The sequence below is a fragment of the Salvelinus fontinalis genome, chromosome 39 (assembly GCF_029448725.1).
Source record: "Salvelinus fontinalis isolate EN_2023a chromosome 39, ASM2944872v1, whole genome shotgun sequence".
In the NCBI taxonomy this organism is placed as follows: domain Eukaryota; kingdom Metazoa; phylum Chordata; class Actinopteri; order Salmoniformes; family Salmonidae; genus Salvelinus; species Salvelinus fontinalis.
Genome location: NC_074703.1, coordinates 9,060,254 through 9,082,171, shown reverse-complemented (window position 1 = coordinate 9,082,171; position 21,918 = coordinate 9,060,254). Strand labels below are relative to the sequence as shown.

General features: G+C 42.9%; 3 protein-coding genes across 5 annotated transcripts; 2 read left to right on the top strand and 1 right to left on the bottom strand.

The window, feature by feature from the left end:
* Positions 1 to 139: 139 nt before the first annotated feature.
* LOC129838302 (inter-alpha-trypsin inhibitor heavy chain H2-like) lies at positions 140 to 10,710 on the top strand. 2 transcript variants are annotated; one of them, XM_055905199.1, is made up of 20 exons: positions 140 to 310; positions 595 to 624; positions 1,210 to 1,248; positions 2,214 to 2,386; positions 2,508 to 2,612; positions 2,838 to 3,000; positions 3,198 to 3,434; positions 3,552 to 3,668; positions 3,868 to 4,036; positions 4,226 to 4,351; positions 4,532 to 4,713; positions 4,934 to 5,119; positions 5,802 to 5,941; positions 6,115 to 6,287; positions 6,500 to 6,634; positions 9,132 to 9,245; positions 9,322 to 9,523; positions 9,674 to 9,846; positions 10,015 to 10,126; positions 10,340 to 10,710. In XM_055905199.1, the coding sequence occupies exons 1-20, from the start codon at positions 218 to 220 to the stop codon at positions 10,488 to 10,490; spliced, it is 2,820 nt and encodes a 939-aa protein (XP_055761174.1). In that variant the 5' UTR covers positions 140 to 217; the 3' UTR covers positions 10,491 to 10,710. The 2 variants fall into 2 exon arrangements, with proteins under 2 accessions (XP_055761174.1, XP_055761173.1); XM_055905198.1 differs by having other exon boundaries at positions 592 to 624.
* A 158-nt stretch (positions 10,711 to 10,868) lies between these two features.
* Positions 10,869 to 16,920, bottom strand: LOC129838306 (DNA/RNA-binding protein KIN17-like). Its single transcript, XM_055905210.1, has 12 exons — positions 16,686 to 16,920; positions 16,293 to 16,387; positions 16,074 to 16,117; positions 15,738 to 15,860; positions 15,457 to 15,641; positions 14,067 to 14,115; positions 13,894 to 13,951; positions 13,653 to 13,770; positions 13,422 to 13,541; positions 11,579 to 11,678; positions 11,338 to 11,438; positions 10,869 to 11,207 (listed from the first exon to the last, which is right to left on the bottom strand). Exons 1-12 carry the CDS (start codon positions 16,797 to 16,799, stop codon positions 11,145 to 11,147), a joined length of 1,170 nt encoding a protein of 389 aa, XP_055761185.1. The 5' UTR covers positions 16,800 to 16,920; the 3' UTR covers positions 10,869 to 11,144.
* Positions 16,921 to 16,963: 43 nt separating this feature from the next.
* On the top strand, positions 16,964 to 21,526 carry LOC129838308 (ATP synthase subunit gamma, mitochondrial-like). 2 transcript variants are annotated; one of them, XM_055905213.1, is made up of 9 exons: positions 16,964 to 17,071; positions 17,663 to 17,697; positions 17,884 to 18,015; positions 18,430 to 18,637; positions 18,771 to 18,914; positions 19,109 to 19,173; positions 20,147 to 20,302; positions 20,598 to 20,694; positions 21,310 to 21,526. In XM_055905213.1, the coding sequence occupies exons 1-9, from the start codon at positions 17,031 to 17,033 to the stop codon at positions 21,311 to 21,313; spliced, it is 882 nt and encodes a 293-aa protein (XP_055761188.1). In that variant the 5' UTR covers positions 16,964 to 17,030; the 3' UTR covers positions 21,314 to 21,526. The 2 variants fall into 2 exon arrangements, with proteins under 2 accessions (XP_055761188.1, XP_055761189.1); XM_055905214.1 differs by lacking the exon at positions 21,310 to 21,526 and having other exon boundaries at positions 20,598 to 20,698.
* The last annotated feature ends 392 nt before the right edge of the window (positions 21,527 to 21,918 follow it).

Here is a 21,918-nt window from a genome sequence, read left to right as displayed (position 1 = left end):
ATGCTGTATTTACCCTCCTACCCGGCAGGTCAAGTTTCAAAGTTTCCCTCTCCGGGTTACGTGAAACACAACAAATATTGACTGGGGCCAAGCTTCTATCAGCACTCAGTGGATTTTTAACCCTCATTTTGGGATCTCTCTGCTGCCTCTTGGGTCCCGGCTGAAGGACTATATCTGGGAGTGCTAAACCTCAGGCACCACATACAGGCCTGGAACCATGAGACGCCTGGCTCTCCTCCTAGGCCTGCTGGCCCTACACCAAACCCACTGCTTTGAGTTTGTGGTCGAGGGAGCGTGGGAGACGGAAACGGTGAGTTCATATTTTTCAATATCAACTGTTGTACGATAACGAGATTTGTTTTATAGATGTGTCTTAATGGCCATAATGCTGATGGTCCCCAGGAAGAATAGCTGCAGCTAATGGGGACCCTTAAAAATACAAATACAAATGTGTGTAGATACAGCCTTCTCTCTATCAAATGTGTTCTTTGATAACGTTCCTTCAACAGAACTATATTTTATATGACGTCCATGTGACTGATTAATGCACAACTTTTATTCTCTATTTTACAAACCGCCCTTTTGTTCTAGCAGTCATTAGAGGAACAACATGGACGATTTAAGGTGAGATGAAACTCTTCTTTTCTTTTTTTCCAAACAATTTGTCTGAACTAATGTTATATAATGTCATAGTTTGCTATTCACAATCGTTAATAATCTGCATTTCTTATATTCAACATGACATTGATTCAATAATGCAACATATTATGAGGGAAATTATCCTGTCTTGAGGTGGGTTTTTGGTTTTGCCCAGTTACAGAAATAGAATACCAACAAGATGTAAAAGCAAGCAGTCTGCTTCATTGACCTCTGAACTATTGATAAAGGGGTTATGGAGAGGTCAATGGATTGAACCCAATGACAGTCTTATAAGGTCAATATAGGCTTACTGACAATTCAGCATTTTTATTTAGAATGTCTATAGAATTGTTATGCCATTACCACCTACCTATAGTTACTGTTACATATGAAACTTCTTTCTGAGGGCCGAATGGGACGGTACAGATACTTCTGCATCTGCATTGCTTGCTATTTGGGGTTTTAGAATGGGTATCTGTAAAGGACTTTGTGACAACTGCTGATGTAAAAAGAGATTGATAAAATACTTGATTGATTGGTACAGAGCTGATTGTTTCTGTGTGTTTCCAGAGGGCGATATTGACCAGTGAGGAGCAGGAAGACTTTGAGGTAGGTTTCTCTCTCTGGTCTCTGCTTGATGTTCGACCCCTCTGTCCACTGTGACAGAGTTTAGTCCTCTTATCTACTAATCAATGGTCCTGTTTGAAGAGAATCCTCTGACAGACAGGTTATTGACTTCACTCTGCAGTTGCTACATCCATTTAACGTTTCTGTGGTAAAATGTGTCACTTTCTTTCTCAGAATTCTCAGCCTGTTATACACTGAGTATACCAAACATTAGGAACACCTTCCTAATACTGAGTTGCCCTTTTATCCTCAGAACAGACTCAATTCATCGTGGCATGGACTCTACAACGTGTCGAAAGCATTCCACAGGGATGCTGGCCTATGTTGACTCCAATGGTTCCCACGGTGGTGTGTCAATTTGCCTGGATGTCCTTCGGGTTGTGGACCATTCTTTTCTACACACAGGAAACTGTTGAGTGTTAATAACCCAGCAGCGTTGCAGTTCTTGACACAAACCGATGCGCCTGGCACCTACTACCGTACCCCGTTCAAAGGCACTTAAATATTTTGCTTTGTCCGTTCACCCCCTGAATGGCACACATACACAATCCATGTCTCAATTGTCTCAAGGCTTAAAAATCCTTTAGCCTGTCTCCTCCCCTTCATCTACACTGATTGAAATGTATTTAACAAGTAACATCCATAAGGATTTCATCTGGATTCACCTGGTCAGTCTGTGTCATGGAAAGAGCAGGTTTTCTTAAGGTTATTTATACTCAGTGTAGAAGTAGATACTCCAGAGAAACATGTTTCCTATCCATTTTTCAGTCAGATATTCAGATTTGTAGATGGGGGAAAAAATGCTGTGTCCCTAAACCACTTGTTTTATGTGGCTTAGATGTAAAGATGTAGAGAGCTTGACTCACAATTCCTATGCAACGGCACTTGTCCCTGGTCGATGACATCACAGCCAAAGTCAGTCTCACGTGCTCCACCTCTCTCTGTAGGCCATCCGGGGTGATGACATCACAGTTAAGAGCTACAAGGTGGAGAGCCGCATCACGTCGCGGTTCTGCCACACCACGGTCAAGAGCTCTGTGGTCAACTCTGGTCCAAATGCCCAGAGCATTGGCTTCAACGTCCAGATCCCCAAACGAGCCTTCATCACCAACTTCACCATGTGAGCCTTCCGTCGCAATCACAATAAAAATCACAACCTCAATTCTCAATCACAATCACACTGAAATACAATCCTCGACTTAATGGAAAGAGCTGGAGACTATGTTGTGTGCTGTTTTTAGGAATGTGAATGGGATCGTGTTTGTGGGCTCAGTGAAGGAGAAGACTGTGGCTAGGAACCTCTACGCTCAGGCTAGAGCCAGAGGGAAGGCCGCAGGCCTCGTCAGGTACCGTACAACCCACAATGCACCCTGGCTATGGTATCTAGTGTAGCTATACTGAAGAATGACATCTTGGACAATACAGGGAAATGGATTCCCATCCATTTTTTGACCGTTATGAATCCTATGCCATTCATAATGGTCTATGCTGTGTGTAACAAACATTGTTGTTGCGTAAGACCTTTCTAGTGTCCTGTGACTGACTTTAGAGCTGGTAATCCTACACCACAGGGCTAACTCCCAGGACATGGAGACCTTTAAGACGGAGGTCCACGTGCCTTCCGGCAGTAAGATAGAGTTTGAGTTGCACTACCAGGAAATGATGCAGAGGAAGCTGGGCTTCTATGAACACTCACTATACCTGCAGCCTGGACGACTGGTGCCCCAGTTCCAGGTGAGAGAGCTTACCTGTGTGTGTGTGTGTGTGTGTGTGTGTGTGTGTGTGTGTGTGTGTGTGTGTGTGTGTGTGTGTGTGTGTGTGTGTGTGTGTGTGTGTGTGTGTGTGTGCGTGCATGTGTGTGGTATTTAACGACTTGATAGGTCAGTGCCTCTGTGTCAGCATATTTGAGCCTTCTCCCTGTCTCTCTGCAGGTGGATGTGTATATCTATGAGCCCAACGGCATCGCCTCTGTGGAGACACCGAACACCTTGGGAGAGCATTTCAGTGGCATGTCCAAACTTACCTCCTCGAAGGACAAGGCTCACGTGGTGTTCAAGCCTTCGCTCCAGCAGCAGAGGAAGTGTGAGAACTGCACCACCAGCGCTATCGATGGCATCTTTACCGTCAAATACGACGTCCTGAGAGACAGTAACGCCGGGGAACTACATGTGGGTACACACACTGACAGAAACACACGCAGTAACACAGTATTTGTGTCACTTTACTTTGTAACAGAAATGTAATACAGGAAGTATTGGTCACTGTTATTTCACTGTTTCTCCTAGGTTTCTGACGGGCATTTTGTGCATTTCTTCGCCCCGGCTAATCTCTCCCCCCTTCCGAAAAACATTGTGTTCGTCATTGACGTCAGTGGATCTATGTGGGGAGTCAAGATGAAGCAGGTGTGTGATATAACCATAGAAAAACTCACAGGGGTCAATATGTGCCCCATCAGTCTCTCTTCTCTCACAACCGGCAGAGCCTGCCTGACAAATGCAACACTGCCCTCATGTGGGTATTCTGTGAAACTGCACTGAAATGACTGTCCAATCTCATGTATGACTTTATCTCTCTCACTCTTGCTCTATAACTCTATCTCAGACTGTTGAGGCTATGCAGACCATATTGGATGACCTGACCATGGATGACTACTTCAGCATTGTTGACTTCAACCACAACGTGCGCTGCTGGAGTGAGGAGCTGGTTCCAGGCAGCACCATACAGGTGGCTGAGGCCAAAAAATACATCCAGAACATCAAACCCAACGGAGGTGAGAGAAGGGAGGGATGAAAGAAAGAGAGCAACAGAGAAAGAGAGCGATGTGGAGGAGTATAAGGAAGTAGAAGGTTAGATGGAGGGAGAGACAGAGGAAAGAGGAAGAGACTACAGAGTGGTGGATAACGAAAGGTTGTCTGGATGTGTATCTGATTGGCTCTCACTGCCCTTTGATCCGATCCAGGCACCAATATCAACGAGGCATTGATGAGGGCGGTGCAGATGCTGGTGAAGGCGTCCAATCAGGGCATGATCGACCCACGCTCTGTCTCCATGATCATGCTGGTGTCTGATGGAGACCCTACTGTCGGTGAGACATCACACCTCTGCTGATCCCAAAACTGACACTGAGTGACTTTTCACCACCCACCTAATACCACTTCACCCCCCTTCATTTTCACCCTCACGCCGCATCTAATAACCTCTAGTGATGTACTGCCCTTCACACTGTTGTGTTACCGTCATCCACCATCTCTCCCTCTCTGTGTAGGAGAGATCAAGCTCAGCGCCATCCAGAAGAATGTGAAGAAGGTCATGAGGGAGGAGTTCTCTCTCTTCTCATTGGGCATCGGCTTCGATGTCGACTACGACTTCCTGGAACGCATCGCCATGGAGAATAGGGGCGTGGCCCAGAGGATCTACACCAGCCACGACGCCTCAGATCAGATACGGGTACAATAGACCCCTCTCCCTAAAACTCCCATTCATCCTTCTCTCCCTAATCCTGCATCCAGTTGCATCCCTACTCCTCCTCCATCCCCTCCCTCTGCTCATCCCCCTTTGTATGACTACCTCTCCTCTGAATTCTCCTCCTATTCTTGTGTAAACACTCTATCTTCACTGCCTCTCTCACCACCATCTCTGACCTCCCTCCTCCGATCTCCCCCTGCAGCGGTTCTACAGCCAGGTCTCGTCTCCCCTCCTGAGGAAGATCACGGTTCAGTTCTCAGAGGACTCTGTCTCTGACGTCACCCAGAACCACTTTGACAAATACTTCAGTGGCTCAGAGCTGGTGGTGGCTGGGAAGGTGCTGCCCTCTGAGTCCACTACTCTAAACAGCTTCACCACTGCATTCGCTGTGAGTCATACATGCACATGCACGCATGCACACTCATACACACAGTGGTGGAAGAAGTACCCAAAAGTCATACTTGAGTAAAAGTAAAGATGCCTTAATAGAAAATGACTCGAGTAAAAGTGAGTCACCCAGTAAAATACTACTGGAGTAAAAGTCTAAAAGTATTTGGTTTTAAATATACTTAAGTATCAAAAGTAAATCTAATTGCAAAAATGTACTTAAGTTTCAAAAGGAAAAGTATAAATCATTTGAAATGGCTTATATTAACCAAACCAGATAGTCAGGGGCACACTCCAACAATCAGACATAATTAACAAACAAAACATTTTTGTTTAGTGAGTCCTCCAGATAAGACTTAGTAGGGATGACCAGGGATGTTCTCTTGATAAGTGGGGGAATTTTCAATTTTCCTGTCCTGCAAATTTAAAAAGTACTTTTGGGTGTCAGGGAAAATGTATGGAGTAAAAAGTACATACTTTTATTTAGGAATGTAGTGAAGTAAATGTAAAAGTTGTTAAAAATATAAAAAGTAAAGTAAAGTACAGATACCCCCAAAAAACGACTTAAGTAGTACTTTCAAATAGTTTTACTTAAGTACTTTACACCACTGCATACACACACATGCACAGGTACACACACTCACCTGTGTCCTACCCTCTCTCTGTCCCCCTCTTCCTCCCAGGATCGTCTGGACCTGTCCCTACAGACTGAAGCAGACTACCTGGAGCTAGACGCTGCGCTGGCCCAGCAGCAGCATGCCTTCACTGGCTTTGCCAGACAGATGTGGGCCTACATCACTGTCAACCAGCTACTGGCCGAGAGGTGAGAGAGAGGGAGAAAGAGAGAGAGAGAGAGTTTAACACATCGTTATTTTCAATCTAAGGAGTGAATACAAAGCTTGTGCTATAATTTGCCAGACCTTCGATACAGAATACAGAGCATGAATAAACACACAGAGTAACATTTTGTGAATGTTATATCCCTGTTTCCTGCAGGTCCCTGGCCCCCACTGCTGGTAAGAAGAGGAAGATCACACAGAGGATCCTGACCCTGGCTGTGGAGCACCAGTTTGTCACGCCCCTCACTGCCCTACTGGTGGAGAGTGAGGATACCAAGGAGAGGCTGCTCGCTGACTCCCCTAAGGACCCCAAACAGGGCTGCTGTGCAGGTGCCTGATCAAAATCACCTGAGTCCCTCCTTTTTGGGTCTTGTAAATGTACATGAGTGCAAGAGAGTGAATGAAGCTATCCCAAACTCGCTGTGTGTGTGTGTGTGTGTGTGTGTGTGTGTGTGTGTGTGTGTGTGTGTGTGTGTGTGTGTGTGTGTGTGTGTGTGTGTGTGTGTGTGTGTGTGTGTGTGTGTGTGTGTGTGTGTGTGTAGGAGGATCTGGTATGGCTGCTCTCGGAGGAAGGACCCCAGTGCAGATGGTTCACAGCATCCCCCCCTGGGTCCAGATGACCACCCCTGCCCCCCCTAGCCACGCCGAGAGGCCCCTACCAGATCACATCACCATAGGTGACAATAACAACACACACACACCTCTATACACATCTGTGCTACAGTATAATACTTCTCTACCTGTCCATATCACCATACGTAATAACACACACATAGCCATACACTGCGTTTTAAAGGGGCAGTGTGGACAAAAATGTGAATATCCTGTGTTTTATATATATTTCCACACTATGAGGTTGGAATAATTCTGTGAAATTGTGAATATTATGATAATGTACTGTTAGTGAAAGAGCTGTTTGAAAAGTCTGCCTGAAATTTCAGCTTGATTTTCTGGGTGGGGTTTTTGGACTGCCTGGCGATAAAAGTTAATAGACCAATAACGAAGAGAGTTTGCACTCATCTCTGCCTATAACAGCTAGTTTTCAGGTTGCACATCCCTCCCATTAGGCTCCTCCAATTAGGCCCCTCTTTCAGATCACTCCCAGACAGTCCTAGCTAAATTCTTGCTTGAGAAATTGCATTTTGCTAAGAAGCATTTTATTTTACTTCAGTGTTGTGATGCAAAGATTCTAGCAAAGTGCATAGCGCTTAGAATTAAAAAGGTATTGTCAGATATTATTCATCCTAATCCAACAGGTTTTTTATGGACAATAAATTGGAGATAATATAAGACAAGTACTGGAAACTGGAAACAATAGAAAACCATGCCTGATATTCATAGCTGACTTTGAAAAGGCTTTTAATAAAGTATGACTGGAATTTATATATAAATGCCTGGAATATTTCAATTTTCAACCCTAGGTGTAAAATAGTAAATAATGGCTACATCTCAGAAAGTTTTAAACTGTCAAGAGGAGTAAAACAAGGCTGTCCACTATCAGCATATCTATTTATTATGGCCATCGAAATGTTAACTATTAAAATCAGATCCAACAATAATATCAATGGCCTAGAAATCCAGGGCTTAAAAACAAAGGTGTCATTGTACGCTGTTGATTCATGTTTTCTTTTAAATCCACAATTTGGATCCCTCCACAGCCACAAAGATGATCTCCATACTTTTTTTAACCTCTCTGGATTACAACCAAATTATGATGTGTACCATATTATGCATTGGATCACAAAAAAATTTAACTTTTACATTACCGTGTAATTTACCAATAAAATGGTCTGATGGTGAAGTGGACATACTTGGTATTCATATCCCGAAAGAAAGAAATGATCTCATTACAATGCATTTTAATAGAAAGTTAGCAAAATAGATAAGATCTTGATACTGTGGAAAGGAAAATACCTGTCTATTGTGGAAAAAATCGCCCTCATTAACTCTAGTCATATCCCAGTTTACCTATTTGCTTATGGCCTTGACTACTGTACACATAGCAACTTGTTTTTAAAGTTATATGGGCAAAAAATATTCCATTTTATTTGGAACGGCAAGCTAGACCAAATTAAATGGGCCTATTTATATAAATAATATGAATTCGGAGGACAATAATGATTAAATATTAAGCATTAGACCACTCAATAAAGGCTTCAGTCATTCAAAAGTTATACTTAAATCCAAACTGGTTCTCTATCAGATTAGTAAGGATGTCTTGCCTCATGTTCAAGAATGGACTTTTTCCCTTTACTCAGATTACAACCTCTCACTTTCGGTAATTTGGAAATGAAATCATCTCCAAAATATCTCTATTTTTAAAACAAGCCATAGAAAGTTGGTTGCAATTTCAGAAAAGACAGAACAAATATTACAACAAATATTATATGGTAAAATTCAAATATACTAATTGATTAAAAAAAATATTTATTTGGAAAGAATATTTAAAAAAGGTATAATCTTTGTCAATTATATCCTAAATAGGACTGACGGAGTTGTCACACATGCAGCTAACAAAAATATATGGAAATATGTGCTCAAAATTACAACCAAATAATTGCAGCATTACCACAAAAATGAAAGAGGAAAGTGGTAGGAAGTAAGGAACTTGTCGGTCGGCATTAAAGACCAAAATTGGCTAAAGAAAATTGTGATAAATAAAAAAGTATACCAGTTTAATTTAAGAACCCAAAAAATGACAGCTGTTCCATATAGATTGCAAAATAGTTGGGAAGAGATTTTTGATGTACTGATTCCATGGCACATGGTTTATGAACTGATACAGAAAACAACGCTGGATTCAAAACGTTGAGTTTTTCCATTTAAATTATTATACAAAATTCTTGCAACCAATAGAATGTTATACATATGGGGGATACAACTATCCCAGTACTGCAGATGTTGCTGCAAAGAGACAGAATCATTAGATCATTTGTTTTGGTACTGTTCATATGTAACTATTTTTGTTTCTTTTTGACCATTTTAATTGAAAACAATCACAATAAGTTACTTAATTGTTACCCAGAAATAATTTCAAATTGAGATAAAAACAGCTGCATTGGGCCATCAACATCGCCTACCTCCCTACCTGGCAATTTCTCAGTGGGTAATATTCTTATGTCCATTGTGTCACTATAGTAACGGTTGTCTGTCTGTGTGTTTTCTGCGTGACAGTGGAGAACGACCCTCACTTCATTGTCCACCTGCCTAAAAACAACATGGACGTCTGCTTCAACATCGACTCAGAGCCTGGACACGTCCTCAATCTGGTGTCAGACCCCGGTGCAGGTATGTGTGTGCATGCAAAAATGTGTGTGTCTGTGCTTGTGTCCTCTTACCTCTATCCTCCACCCTTGTCCTCTAGGTGTGGTGGTGAATGGCCAGCTGGTTGGCTCTAAGAGGGTGGAGGAGAAGGAGAAGGTGAACACGTACTTTGGCACCATCTCAGTGTTCTACCAGCCTGACGGCATCAGGGTGTCAGTCACCACCGACCGTATCGACCTGACTGACGGCAGGAACAACCACTCCTTCACCTGGGGAGCCACGGCCGACATCACCCAGGACAGGTAGGAACATGCACTCCCGCACACATAGACACACACAAACCGCTGGTCAGGCACCATCAGCCTGTTTTACTATGGTAAGGTTAAAAAGTACATTTCAAAAGTACACGGTTTCCTGTTTTAACCACATGCTATGATCTCTGTGTGTTTCAGGGTGAAGGTTTCCATAGTGAAGGACTCCAAGGTGATGGTGACAGTGGATGACAAGATCACTGTGATGGTGCTGCTACATCGTGTGTGGAAGAAACACCCAACCCACGTGGACTTCCTGGGCCTCTATATCCCCAACAACAACCAGTACTCCTCTCAGGCCCACGGCCTTATAGGTAGGTCACCAATAATACAATAATGTTATAAGCTAATTAAATTAGTTGACATATAGTGGCAAGATACCCTACATCATCCTGCAACAGTATCCCTCATCCTGCAACAGTATCCCTATATTTAAATACAGCCTACTTCACTAGGTTTCACTGACCTGTGTGTGTGTGTAGGTCAGTTTGGCCAGGAGCCAGAGGTGAGGGTGTTTAACATGCACCAGGGAGCTGACCCTCTGAAGAAGGAGGCCACCATGGAGGTGAAGGGCAACAAGCTGGTCGTCACCAGGTAAAAACACACACTCTCTTATGTACATCCCTGCTGCCAGGTAAACCACACACCATTATAGGAATAACATCAGCACGTCACACATACTCAGTCAGTAAACTTAATCTCTGTTCAGGTAATCCTTCCACCATATCACACAGTAGGACATAGTGCATAGGAGCGCTAACAGTGAGTTTTGTAGATGAGGTTGTAACTATTCGACGTGTGTGACAGGGGCTGGCAGAAGGACTACAGGCGGGATAATAAACGTGGATCTGACGTCTTCTGCTGGTTCATCCACAACAGTGGCAAAGGCTTCATCGACGGCCATTACACCAACTACATCGTCCCGCGACTCGACAGCTTCCTGCCGCTCCCGCTCTGAGCGACCAATCGCAAGGCACACAGGGGTACCATGTATCCCAGGCAGTCAGAGACAGGGCGTAGTTATAAGGGATACCCTATTCCTTAGGTACAGGGGACACACACATATGCAGCCAATCTGACTAGACACATATCTGTTATTACCGGTTTTCATATCACATCTCTGTCTGACAACTCTCTCTCTCTTTATAAAACGTTATAAAAAGCAGTATCAGTATGTATAGCTGTGTGAATGTTTCTTTATTTTCATGAAGACTACACTGCCGGCTTTGAACTTTATGTACACAGACTTCTTAACCAGAACATTCCAATGACTGTTGTATTTCTCAGACCTCATCTTACATGGCAAAATACAAATGTTTTTCAATCAATACACAGGTCAATTGTGTTGTACTTTATTCAATAAGTAATATTACAACATTAAAATGTATTTGTAGAGAACCATTTAAATAACAATACAAAATAAAAATAAAACTTTTTTCCCCCCTACTCATTACTCGGCTAACTCAGGAAGTGATACCTCCATAGAAAATGCATTCCAGGATATTTACAGAAAGTAACTCTGACACAGTAGAGTCTCTCAGCTGATGGGCCTCTCAGTGGAAAAGGTAGGCGTTCTTGGGTTACGCTGTCATGTAACGGAAGTCATGATAGATCAGGCCATTTTGGAGAAATCCTCGTAGGCGATCCCGTCCACCCTCCTCCCTTTCATCCGACCCTGAGGGAGTAAAACACACCCTTGTATGAGACAATAAGAACAATTCAAAGCAGTTAAACCAAACATCTATTCCACCACCAAACGGTAGAAACTGATGCATGACGAGAGCCATTTTGTGCCAGGTCCTTACCGAGTCAAGTGTCAGCGTGGCACTGAACTTTCTCTCGTCTATTGAATCCAGTAGGGCCTCTGTGTCTCTGTACACACCATTCAGAACCAGGACCCGTTTACCTGTGGGACAGATGGGTTAGATTTGATTATTCAATTTGGTAATATAACAGGTCAGATTACATATATCAAGTCAAATGTAGTTTGCAAATGATCAATTTCCTGTGGACATGTGTGTGTAACCGTGGCGAGAACTAGGTTACCTGGTGCAGGGATGACTGTCTCCAGGTGACTCTGGTCTAGTTTCAGTTTGTCCCCTGAGTCAATCATCTTCACTACGGCCGTGTATTTATCCTGCACCTCCTACAACACACAACAACTGTTAGCCTAAATAAGATATTGAAGTTGGGAGTTTACATAGACAGGTTGGAGTCAATAAAACTCGTTTTTCAACCACAGTTTTGGCAAGTTGGTTAGGACATCTACTTTGTGCATGACACAAGTTATTTTCCCACCAATTGTTTACAGACAGATTATTTCACTGTATCACAATTCCAGTGGGTCAGGAGTTTACATACACTAAGTTGGCTGTGCCTTTAAACAGCTTGGAAAATTCCAGGAAATTATGTAATGGCTTTAGAAGCTTATGTTAGGCTAATTGACATAATTTGAGTCAATTGGAGGTGTACCTGTGGATGTATTTCAAGGCCTACCTTCAAACTCAGTGCCTCTTTGCTGGACATCATGAGAAAATCAAAAGAAATCAGCCAAGACCTCAGAAAAAAAATTGTGGACCTCCACAATTCTGATTCATCCTTGGGAGCAATTTCCAAACGCCTGAAGGTACCACATTCATCTGTACAAACAATAGTATGCAAGTATAAACACCATGGGACCACACAGCCGCCATACCGCTCAGGAAAGTGACGCGTTCTGTCTGCTAGAGATGAACGTACGTTTGTGCGAAAAGTGCAAATCAATCCCAGAACAACAGAAAAGGACCGTGTGAAGATACTGGAGGAAACGGGTACAAAAGTATCTATATCCACAGTAAAATGAGTCCTCTATCGACATAACCTGAAAGGCCGCTCAGCAAGGAAGAAGCCACTGCTCCAAAACTGCCATAAAAAAGCCAGACTACGGTTTGCAACTGCACATGGGGACAAAGATAGTACTTCTTGGAGAAATGTCCTCTGGTCTAATGAAACAAAAATAGAATTGTTTGGCCATAATGACCATCATTATGTTTGGAAGAAAAAGGGGGAGGCTTGCAAGCCGAAGAGCACCATCCCAAAAGTGAAGCACGGGGGTGGCAGCATCATGTTGTGGGGGTGCCTTGCTGCAGGAGGAACTGGTGCACTTCACAAAATAGATGGCATCATGAGGAATGAAAACTATGTGGATATATTGAAGCAATATCTCAAGACATCAGTCAGGAAGCTAAAGCTTGGACGCAAATGGGTCTTCCAAATGTACAATGACCCCAAGCATACTTCCAAAGTTGTGGCAAAATGGCTTCATTACAACAAAGTCAAGCTATTGGAGTGGCAATCACAAAGCCCTGACCTCAATCCTATAGAAAATGTGTGGGCAGAACTGAAAAAGCGTGTGCGAGCAAGGAGGCCTACAAACCTGACTCAGTTACACCAGCTCTGTCAGGAGGAATGGGCCAAAATTCACCCAACTTATTGTGGGAAGTTTGTGGAAGGCTACGCAAAACGTTTGACCCAAGTTAAACAATTTAAAAGGCAATGCTACCAAATACTAATTGAGTGTATGTAAACTTCTGACCCACTGGGAATGTGATGAAAGAAATAAAAGCTGAAATAAATCATTCTCTCTACTATTATTTTGACATTTCACATTCTTAAAATAAAATGGTGATCCTAACTGACCTAAGACAGGGAATTTTTATGAGGATTAAATGTCAGGAATTGTGAAAAACAGAGTTTAATTATATTTGGCTGAGGTGTACGTAAACTTCCGACTTCAACTGTATGATATTATTCTATTGACTATAAACCTCTTATAAGCTACTTAGAACACAAAACTGGCCCAATCACCCACCTTGTATATGATCATTCATGTGTGAAACTAATGTGTTACCTTGACAACTCCTTTCTTCTTGTGGTATTTCTCCCCCAGTCTCTTGGTAACAACTTTGATTACGATGCCGGGGTGCAGCCAGTGGTCCGCTCTCACAGACCTCTTCTTCTGCTCCTCCATCTGAACATAACGCAGTTCACAAAGGGTTACATGCGCCCGTGTTAAACACAGAGTTAACTTGACAGTGCATCAAGTCAGATCTGAGTGAGAGAACTGGAAACACTACCGTACCTCCATGATCTCATCCAGGGCTGACTTCTTCTTCTTCTCTTTGGCTTCTGAGGTGGAGGGCGCATCTTTCCTTTTCCCTGAACCTGCTGCCTTCAGGGCACTGGGACCCAGGGCCACACTAAGGGGAAGAGGTAGACACAGTGTTAATCTGAGTGAAAGAGTGAAATCCCCACAGTCATTTTACTTTTGCATTGCCATTGATGATGGTGAGTCATTCTTACTGAGCTTCAGTTTACTGTACCTGGCTTTAGATGGGCCATCCGCAGAGGAACAGGAGCCCTTGGCCAGATTGAAGGTAACTGAAATATAAATCAGAAATATAACCAGTGAGAGAAGAGCGGGCATAACGGTGTAATCAGCATAATTACTGACCAAATGCATCATGAGCTATCTATATAAAAAATAAAAACATACTTTTCTCTACTTCACTTTCTCGTTTCAACTCAGTGAAAACCGGTGCTTCCTGGAAAAAGAGGGAGATTGTTTTGATTCCATGACATGTCATAGGTAAACAGTATCTTTGCTGAACAGTAGGGATGTGAATTCTGTCGGAGATTACATCTCTGAGCTGTGTGTGCGTGAGAATGATGTATGGTGTGTGTAGGCGCCTGAGCTGAGCCAGAGGGCAGACTGAGCATCTACCACTATCTGATTAGGAGAGGAATTTATGCTTTTTGTCCCCACACTTTTGAAATCTCATTCACCTACTTATTAAGTTGTCTTTTTTTTTGCTCGTAAAATGTCAATATTTATCTTTAGAAATGAGCTGAAATAGCAAATTAATATAACGCAGCTTTGGATTTCACCCCCGTCTCAAAATTGAATGGTTGTGAACGTTTGAAACTTTACACAGGTGAGCTGCTCTTCTCCCGCTTCGACCACAGGCCTACATTGCGGCTTGCAAAATGTTTATGAAATTACAACTTTAACCTGTTCATGTAAAAAAAAAAAAAGCACTGATTGTTTAAAGCAAAACCACCAAAACTATTTCTTAAGGTGAACCTGGCAATCGAAAAGCCCCAATCGGAAGTTAGATGTGTAATCAGAAAGATGAGAGTTGTGTCCACTCCGGTAGCCTATACAACTCCAGTAAAACAACAACCAGTAAAACAAATTCTACAGTGCATTTGGTAACAATGACTCAACAAATTATATTGTTTGTCACCCAACTAATAAAGCCTAAGATTCGGCATTGCAAAAGCCATTTTACAAGCATTTGAATGCTGCTTGTGCCGCACAGATATACGAATATTAGATCAGGGATAGGCTCTCGTGGGTGAGAGCTGCTCTGTGCGCAGTTGTTATTTGTTTAATTTAACCTTTATTTGACTAGGCAAGACAGTTAAGAACACATTCTTATTTACAATGGCGGCCTAGGAACAGTGCCTTGTTCTGCCTTGTTCAGGGGCAGAACGACCTTGTCAGCTTGGGGATTCGATCTAGCAACCTTTCGGTTACTGGCCCAACGCTCTAACCACTAGGCTACCTGCCGCCCCGTTATCTGACTTGGAGATCAATGACTGTCTTATGAATTGACATGCATAGGCTACTGGAGGAAAGGACACACAAATTCAGTCACAAAAGATTAGAGGTCTTTTTGGAAAAACGTTAGTGAACTGGGGGTTTGTATCATTTTAAATAGATTTTATGATGCACTGTATCTTAAACATTTGTATCGGGTGCTGATGCGTATCAGTGAATCATTACATCCCTAGTAAACAGAACCCGTGGCCAGTCCCTATTCAGCAGACAGAGTGTAATATGACTTCCTAGTCAGAGGAGGGCAGTAGTGGTACTCTCTCACCTCTGGCTCCCTGCCTCCTTGGCCCCGGCGGACCTGCTCCTCTATGAACTTGGCACTGCGCTCTTGGTCATCAAGGTCCTGCTTCTTCTTCCTCTCCAGCTCCTCCTGCCTCCGGATGGTCTCTGGGTCGCGGTCGATGTACTGGATGTACCAGCCTTTGGGCGTCTCGTCCACCTTACAGAAACCTGGGAGAAGTCATCAGACACAGCAATGTCAGGGATCAGACAGACACAGACAAACACACATAACTTCTGTTCAAAGGGGTATGAGCGTGACAGTACCCTCTTTCCCCAGCCACTTGGTGAATTCAGTGAGAGTCTCCCACTGGGTGGAGTTCATATGGACATGCTCTCTGTCATTGATGTACTCGTTATAGACAATGTTGTTTTGCACTCGCTTGGTTCCTGGAGGAGGGGGGGGGGGAAGAGAGAGAGAGAGAGAGAGAGAGAGAGAGAGAGAGAGAGAGAGAGAGAGAGAGATTCAGTCAGGGTGAGGTTTGTCTTACAGTCTCTTTATAAGTAGCTAGTGTAATATTGCATGCACATATAATATATAAGTAGCTAGTGTAATATTGCATGCACATATAATATATAGTTTCAGAAGAAATCAAATATTACCAAAGCGTCTTCTGATCAGCTCAATAAAGTCATTCTTGAACTCCCTTGGTGAGAGGAAGAGTGGAGAGAGGAGAATGCAAATAAGTCCACTGGTGGAACACCTCCCCTGACTCATCATCACACCATTATTGACATGTAATTTTAAATAATTTTTTGGAGACAGTGTTATAGAACACGACATACCAACAGCCAGACCTAAGTAAATGCAGATTGACTCACTGTGAGAAGTTGTCCATGATCTTGTTGGGGTCCTCCGAGGCCAGCAGCAGCTGTCTCTGGTGGGACTCGGACATGCAGTGGCATTTGAAGCCATTCTATGGGCAGAAAGGGAAAACTAGTTCAACCTAAACTGGCTCTTGTCCCGGGCGTTACCGTTAGTGTGTAGAACCTAACTTCTGACATCCCTGATCGAGATCTAGCTAACGTTACTTTCCTGAGGACAATACAGTCTATCTAGCTCGCTAACTTACATGGTTACTTTACATTCTGTCCCAACGAGTTGGTCGTTTAGGACGCTTGCAAAATTTGGCTTGCACCTACTAGCAAATATTCCAAACGTTACGCTATATAACGTTAGATAGCTAATTTAGCTAAGTTAGCCATCTTTCTTACCTCGTCTCGACATTGTTTCTGGCACATTTGACAATACCATCGCAATTTTTGAAGACCTTTTGCTTTGATCCTATTCCCGATCGCCTTTGGGCTTAGAAAACCCTCTTTCCCCATGTCAAATAATAATCGTCTACATATAAATGATTTAAATTCGAAATAATCTTCGAACACGTTCAACTGTTATTATGCTCTTCTCCTTCCTCCTAAAAATCTGCCGCTTCTGTGTGTATTTCGTCATCAATTTACGTGTACTTTGAAGTAACGCGAGGTTTGTTTTTTCGTCCACATCTTGACATTTATTTGCGCTTGCGCAGTCCTGTGAGTCTGACCTTCATTGAAGTAATTATGTTCGCCAGGACCAGCGCGTTGGTGTTCCTCCCACAATGGTAACGTTTTATTAGCAAAATTACGTATATTTCTCAACATGATTTTGAGCATTGTGCTGTCGTACACATATATGACAAATATGTACGCCGTATGCGTTGACGAGCCATGTAAATCATTGCAAGGGCGCGCTAACCCGCAGGCCGCAGATGGTGTGTGGTACAGAGTGAATGGTCATGTTCAGCCGGACGGAGGCTAAACTGACATTAGCTTGCTAACCATGTCATTGAAGTGTGTGACATCTAACTAACGCTGATTAAATGGTCCTTTTAGTAATTCGTACGATGCCAGATGTTTTCAGGACAGCGTTCAGTTCTTGTCAAATTCACTGTCCCTCCCACTAAGTTAGCATGCATTATCTGGATAAACCTAACATGCTAACTGTTATCTGGTGACATGGACTCTAGTATAACGTTAACTAACTGATTGCTAGTATAGTTGTACAAACAACATTCATTCGCTTATAGGTAACTAGCTATTTGTATTGGGAGATAAATGGTTTATATTCCCTGAATTGAGGATGTCCACGTTATGTTGCGAACTTACAATGATAATGTTTCTAATTTACCTAGCTAATTCTATTTGTTTTGTAGTGGGCAGGTCAGGAACATGGTTACCTTGAAGGACAGTAAGTATTTACCTTGCCATCTCTTTAACTACTCTGTGTTACATAAAATTCCCCCTTGAGCTTCCTCTTTAAAGTCTTATGCACAAGTGAAACTTTTGAATCATGATGATATTGTAGTTGTGTGTCTCAATATTATTGAACCTCAAATGTTTAGTCAGTCAGTGGCATCCATCTTTCCCATTCTAGTCACCATCCGTTTGAAGTCCATCAAGAACATCCAAAAGATCACCAAGTCCATGAAGATGGTGGCCGCTGCTAAGTATGCCCGCGCTGAGAGGCAGCTGAAGCCCGCCCGCGTCTATGGAAGTGGTGCTGTGGGTATGTTATTGCTCACTCTGCATGTTCTCTCTCTCATATATATATATATATTATAATCCCACACACTAAAGTCTAAGGGAATGGATGGTTTCTATGTGAAGTTCATCACTCTGTTATCATGGTCCTCTATTAGGACCATAGTGAGAAGGCAGGGGTAGGTCAGGGCCTGTATTGAGTCTCGGAGTAGGAGTGCTGATCTAGGATCAGTTTAGCCTTTTATATCATAATAAGATTACATGGACAGAGGGGACCTGATCCTAAATTAGCCCTGGTACTGAGGTGCTTCTTGAATACTATCCCTGTACTGTCACAGTCATTTCACACACATTTATTGGAAATGTTTTTGTGGTGTTTGCCAATGGCATTCAACAAACCTGTTGATGGCCCCTCTTCTCTTGCCTGTGTGTCCCCCAGCCCTGTACGAGAAGGCTGAGATCAAGGCCCCGGAGGGAGTGGCCAACAAGCACCTCCTGATCGGTGTGTCGTCTGACCGTGGTCTCTGTGGCGCCGTCCATTCCAACGTGGCCAAGGCCATCAAGGCCAAGATTGCAAACCTCACCGGCGAGGGCAAGGAGGTGATGGTAGTCAATGTGGGGGACAAGCTGAGGAACATCCTGCAAAGGTACAGAATGATAATCAAGAAATACAGCCACTTTACTGTATGATGCCCACAGCAACAGGTCCACTCTAGTGGTTTCCTTTGGAATTTAGTTTATTACCATGACAACAGTGTTCTCTCCCTCCTCGCAACCCAGGACACATGGCAATTACCTGCTGCTCAGCTGCAAAGAGGTGGGCCGCAAGCCCCCCACCTTTACCGATGCTTCCATCGTCGCCACAGAGCTGCTCAACATGGGCTACGAGTTTGACCAGGGTGCTGTCATCTACAACAGATTCAGGTATGGATGGACTCCTTCCACAGCCACATTTCAGTGTCTTGTCTCCTCCAAACAGTTTCTTAGTTGAGCCGCTATAAGGAGATTACTTGATGTGAATCTTCCCATTCAAACAGTTTAGTCCCATCCTTATCCTGGAAAGTACATAGCCAATTATCAGAACAAGTCTTGAATGGATGTTATTTTCCCCCATTCAGGTCTGTGATCTCCTACAAGACTGATGAAAAGCCCATCTTCTCCATTGATACTGTTGCTAATTCAGGTACAACACCATTGGTTTGAAGGTCGCTTTAATTCTTTAATCTAAGTCGTCGGGTGCTAAGCTGACAAATGGAATTGTTTTAAGATGGTCATACTATGGATCATTTAGCTATTTGAGTAAAAATTTTAAGACCCCTTTAGGTTTCAAAAGAATATATACAAATAATATAGATTTTGGCCTTGACTATTGAAGCCCAAGGAAATGCATTGAATAACACATTCATACATGGCAAAAAGGACAGTCCAAAAAGAAATCATAAGCAACAAGGTTTTGAAGTATCTGTCCTAAATCTAGGAAATATAAATGAAAAAACGTGTATGTTTTTTTGGGGGGGTAGGCACAAAACTAGCTTTATACTTCCATTTGTTTTTTAAAACTAGTACCGGTTACCTTCAGATGAGTTCCATGACACTTGTGGGGGTCATAGAGCAAAACGGAGAACACCCTCGGGTTCGTGAGAATCTCCTTTCAGCAGTCGGGGTCCTATTAGTTTGTTGCCCAAACGGTTCAGACGCTACCAAACAGAAGTTGGCACATCGACAGTACTGACTTCATGTGAGTCTCCTGACATTTGTGGGGGGGGTTGAGGAAAACGAAGACGCTATTGTGTTTGTTAGAGTCCCCTTTCCAGAGTGCTCATAATAGTTTTGCAGGCCAAACCGTTTGGACGCTACAGACGTTTTCACTAGAATAACAATTTTTGGGATGTCTCATGATCTGCCACCTTTCACTGCAAATGTGGAAGTGCTTCATCGGCGGATGCGGTGGATTGAGATTTGCATCCAATGCAAAAAAAACAACATATCTCCAACTTAAACTGACAGATTTTGATGGGGTTGTTTTTGGTTAATTAGGTTGACGCACCGGTGCGTCAATCAACTAGGGAGATAAAAATCGACCGACTGCTTTAAGATGTATGGCCCACAAAATGCCCGACTGATATCATACGTCTTCTTTTCCACTTCTGTAACAGAGAACATGGGCATCTATGATGACATTGATGCTGACGTGCTGAGGAACTACCAGGAGTTTGCCCTGGTCAACATTATCTACTTTGGCATGAAGGAGTCCACAACCAGCGAGCAGAGTGCCAGGATGACCGCTATGGACAGCGCCAGCAAGAACGCCTGTGAGCATCTTCCTCCTCCCCAGCCTCTATAACAACTGGCTTATTGCTCATCTTCCTCACTTGTCTTTTAAGTTGTAGTCTTCCTGCCTGCCTCATAGCACACACAGTAGCTGTAGTCCTTTGTGATTATCTTCCTCAGTCTCCCTCTAGTGCTTGATTGACCTAGTGTAATGCTTCTAGGGTTGCCATTGATATTACAATATCAGCTAATCTGGTTGCCAGGTCTGTGTGCCTGCACTTTGATGGCTTTGTTCTCTGATTCATATAAACCCTGGCTCTGTTCTCTCCCCTCCAGCTGAGATGATTGACAAGCTGACCCTCACCTTCAACCGTACCAGGCAGGCTGTCATCACCAAGGAGCTCATTGAGATCATCTCTGGAGCTGCTGCCCTGTGAGTACTGTTCACGATGTCAGCTTCTTTCTGCCCATCTTGCTCTCTCTCTGTTTCACTTTCTCTCCCTTGGTGTTTGATCTGTCCCTCAGTAATGTTTTTTCCCCACACACAAAACAACCCCACTCATTCTTAACCTTGATTAGTTACCTACATCTTTGAAAATATCCCCAACTTGACTCCTTGCATGAGCACACCCATTGTTTGTCATTAAACATTTAGAGTTCTTTTTAAGTTTGTTCACTAACCATTATTTTGTCAACCTTATTACTCCACTCCAACCCCTCATGTTGGTATCAGGACGTAAATCATGTGATCGTAGGTAACAGCCCCTAGGATACACTCACTGGACACAGAAAGGAAGAAGAAAAACGTGCTATGCTCAAAGGAGACTGCTAGTGCTTTTTAGTCCAGGCCTATGCGGAAAAGCATCCCACTGTAGTCTAAGATAGAATAGCTCCCTCTAGGGCCTAGTGTGTGAGATCATGTATCCTGTGTTTTGTTAAAAGCAGGTTAGAAAGCCTGTTATTCCCTCACATTTACTGTGATATTTTGGTTGGGTGTTTTGATTTCATCCCGTTTATCTGAATGCGTGTTTGTTCTCTGTGGTTTCAGATAAATGGACGAGGTCCTCCTGCCATCCATCGCCAGTGGTTCTGGCATACATGCTTCTAAGTACTTCAACCGGCTGTCGTCGAGAGTTTATGAACATTTGTGCTTCTATTTGTAAAAAAATATGGGGGAAAAAATAAACCTCTTACAGAGAAACATGTCCCCTTCAGATGTCCTCCTAGTTCTACTCACAATAAATCCTACTTGTGACCATGAAAAAGATGAGTGTTGAGATGTTTGAACATAAACCTCAGCTACAATTTTACATTGAGGTTTTGTTTTCCTTCTGCCTGAACAATGGAAATGCACTTCCAAATATAGTCTATGGAAGGTATTCCCAAACTGGGTTACGCAAAATAAGTTTAAAATAAAAACATTTTACTATTTTTTTCCCCCCTAATTTCAAACGGTCCATTTATAAATTTGGGTGAGATTTTTTTTATCTCTCGCTTAAGTAGCCTCGTTTCACTGCCTAAAATTAAACCATCTAGTCTTCAGTGAAATAACACAATGTCAAACAATTAACATCCAATTACATTAACCGTTACTCTCGCAGGAATTTCGCTATGTTGCCAAACGTAGCTGCTGCTCATTCCATTTGCTCGAAAATGG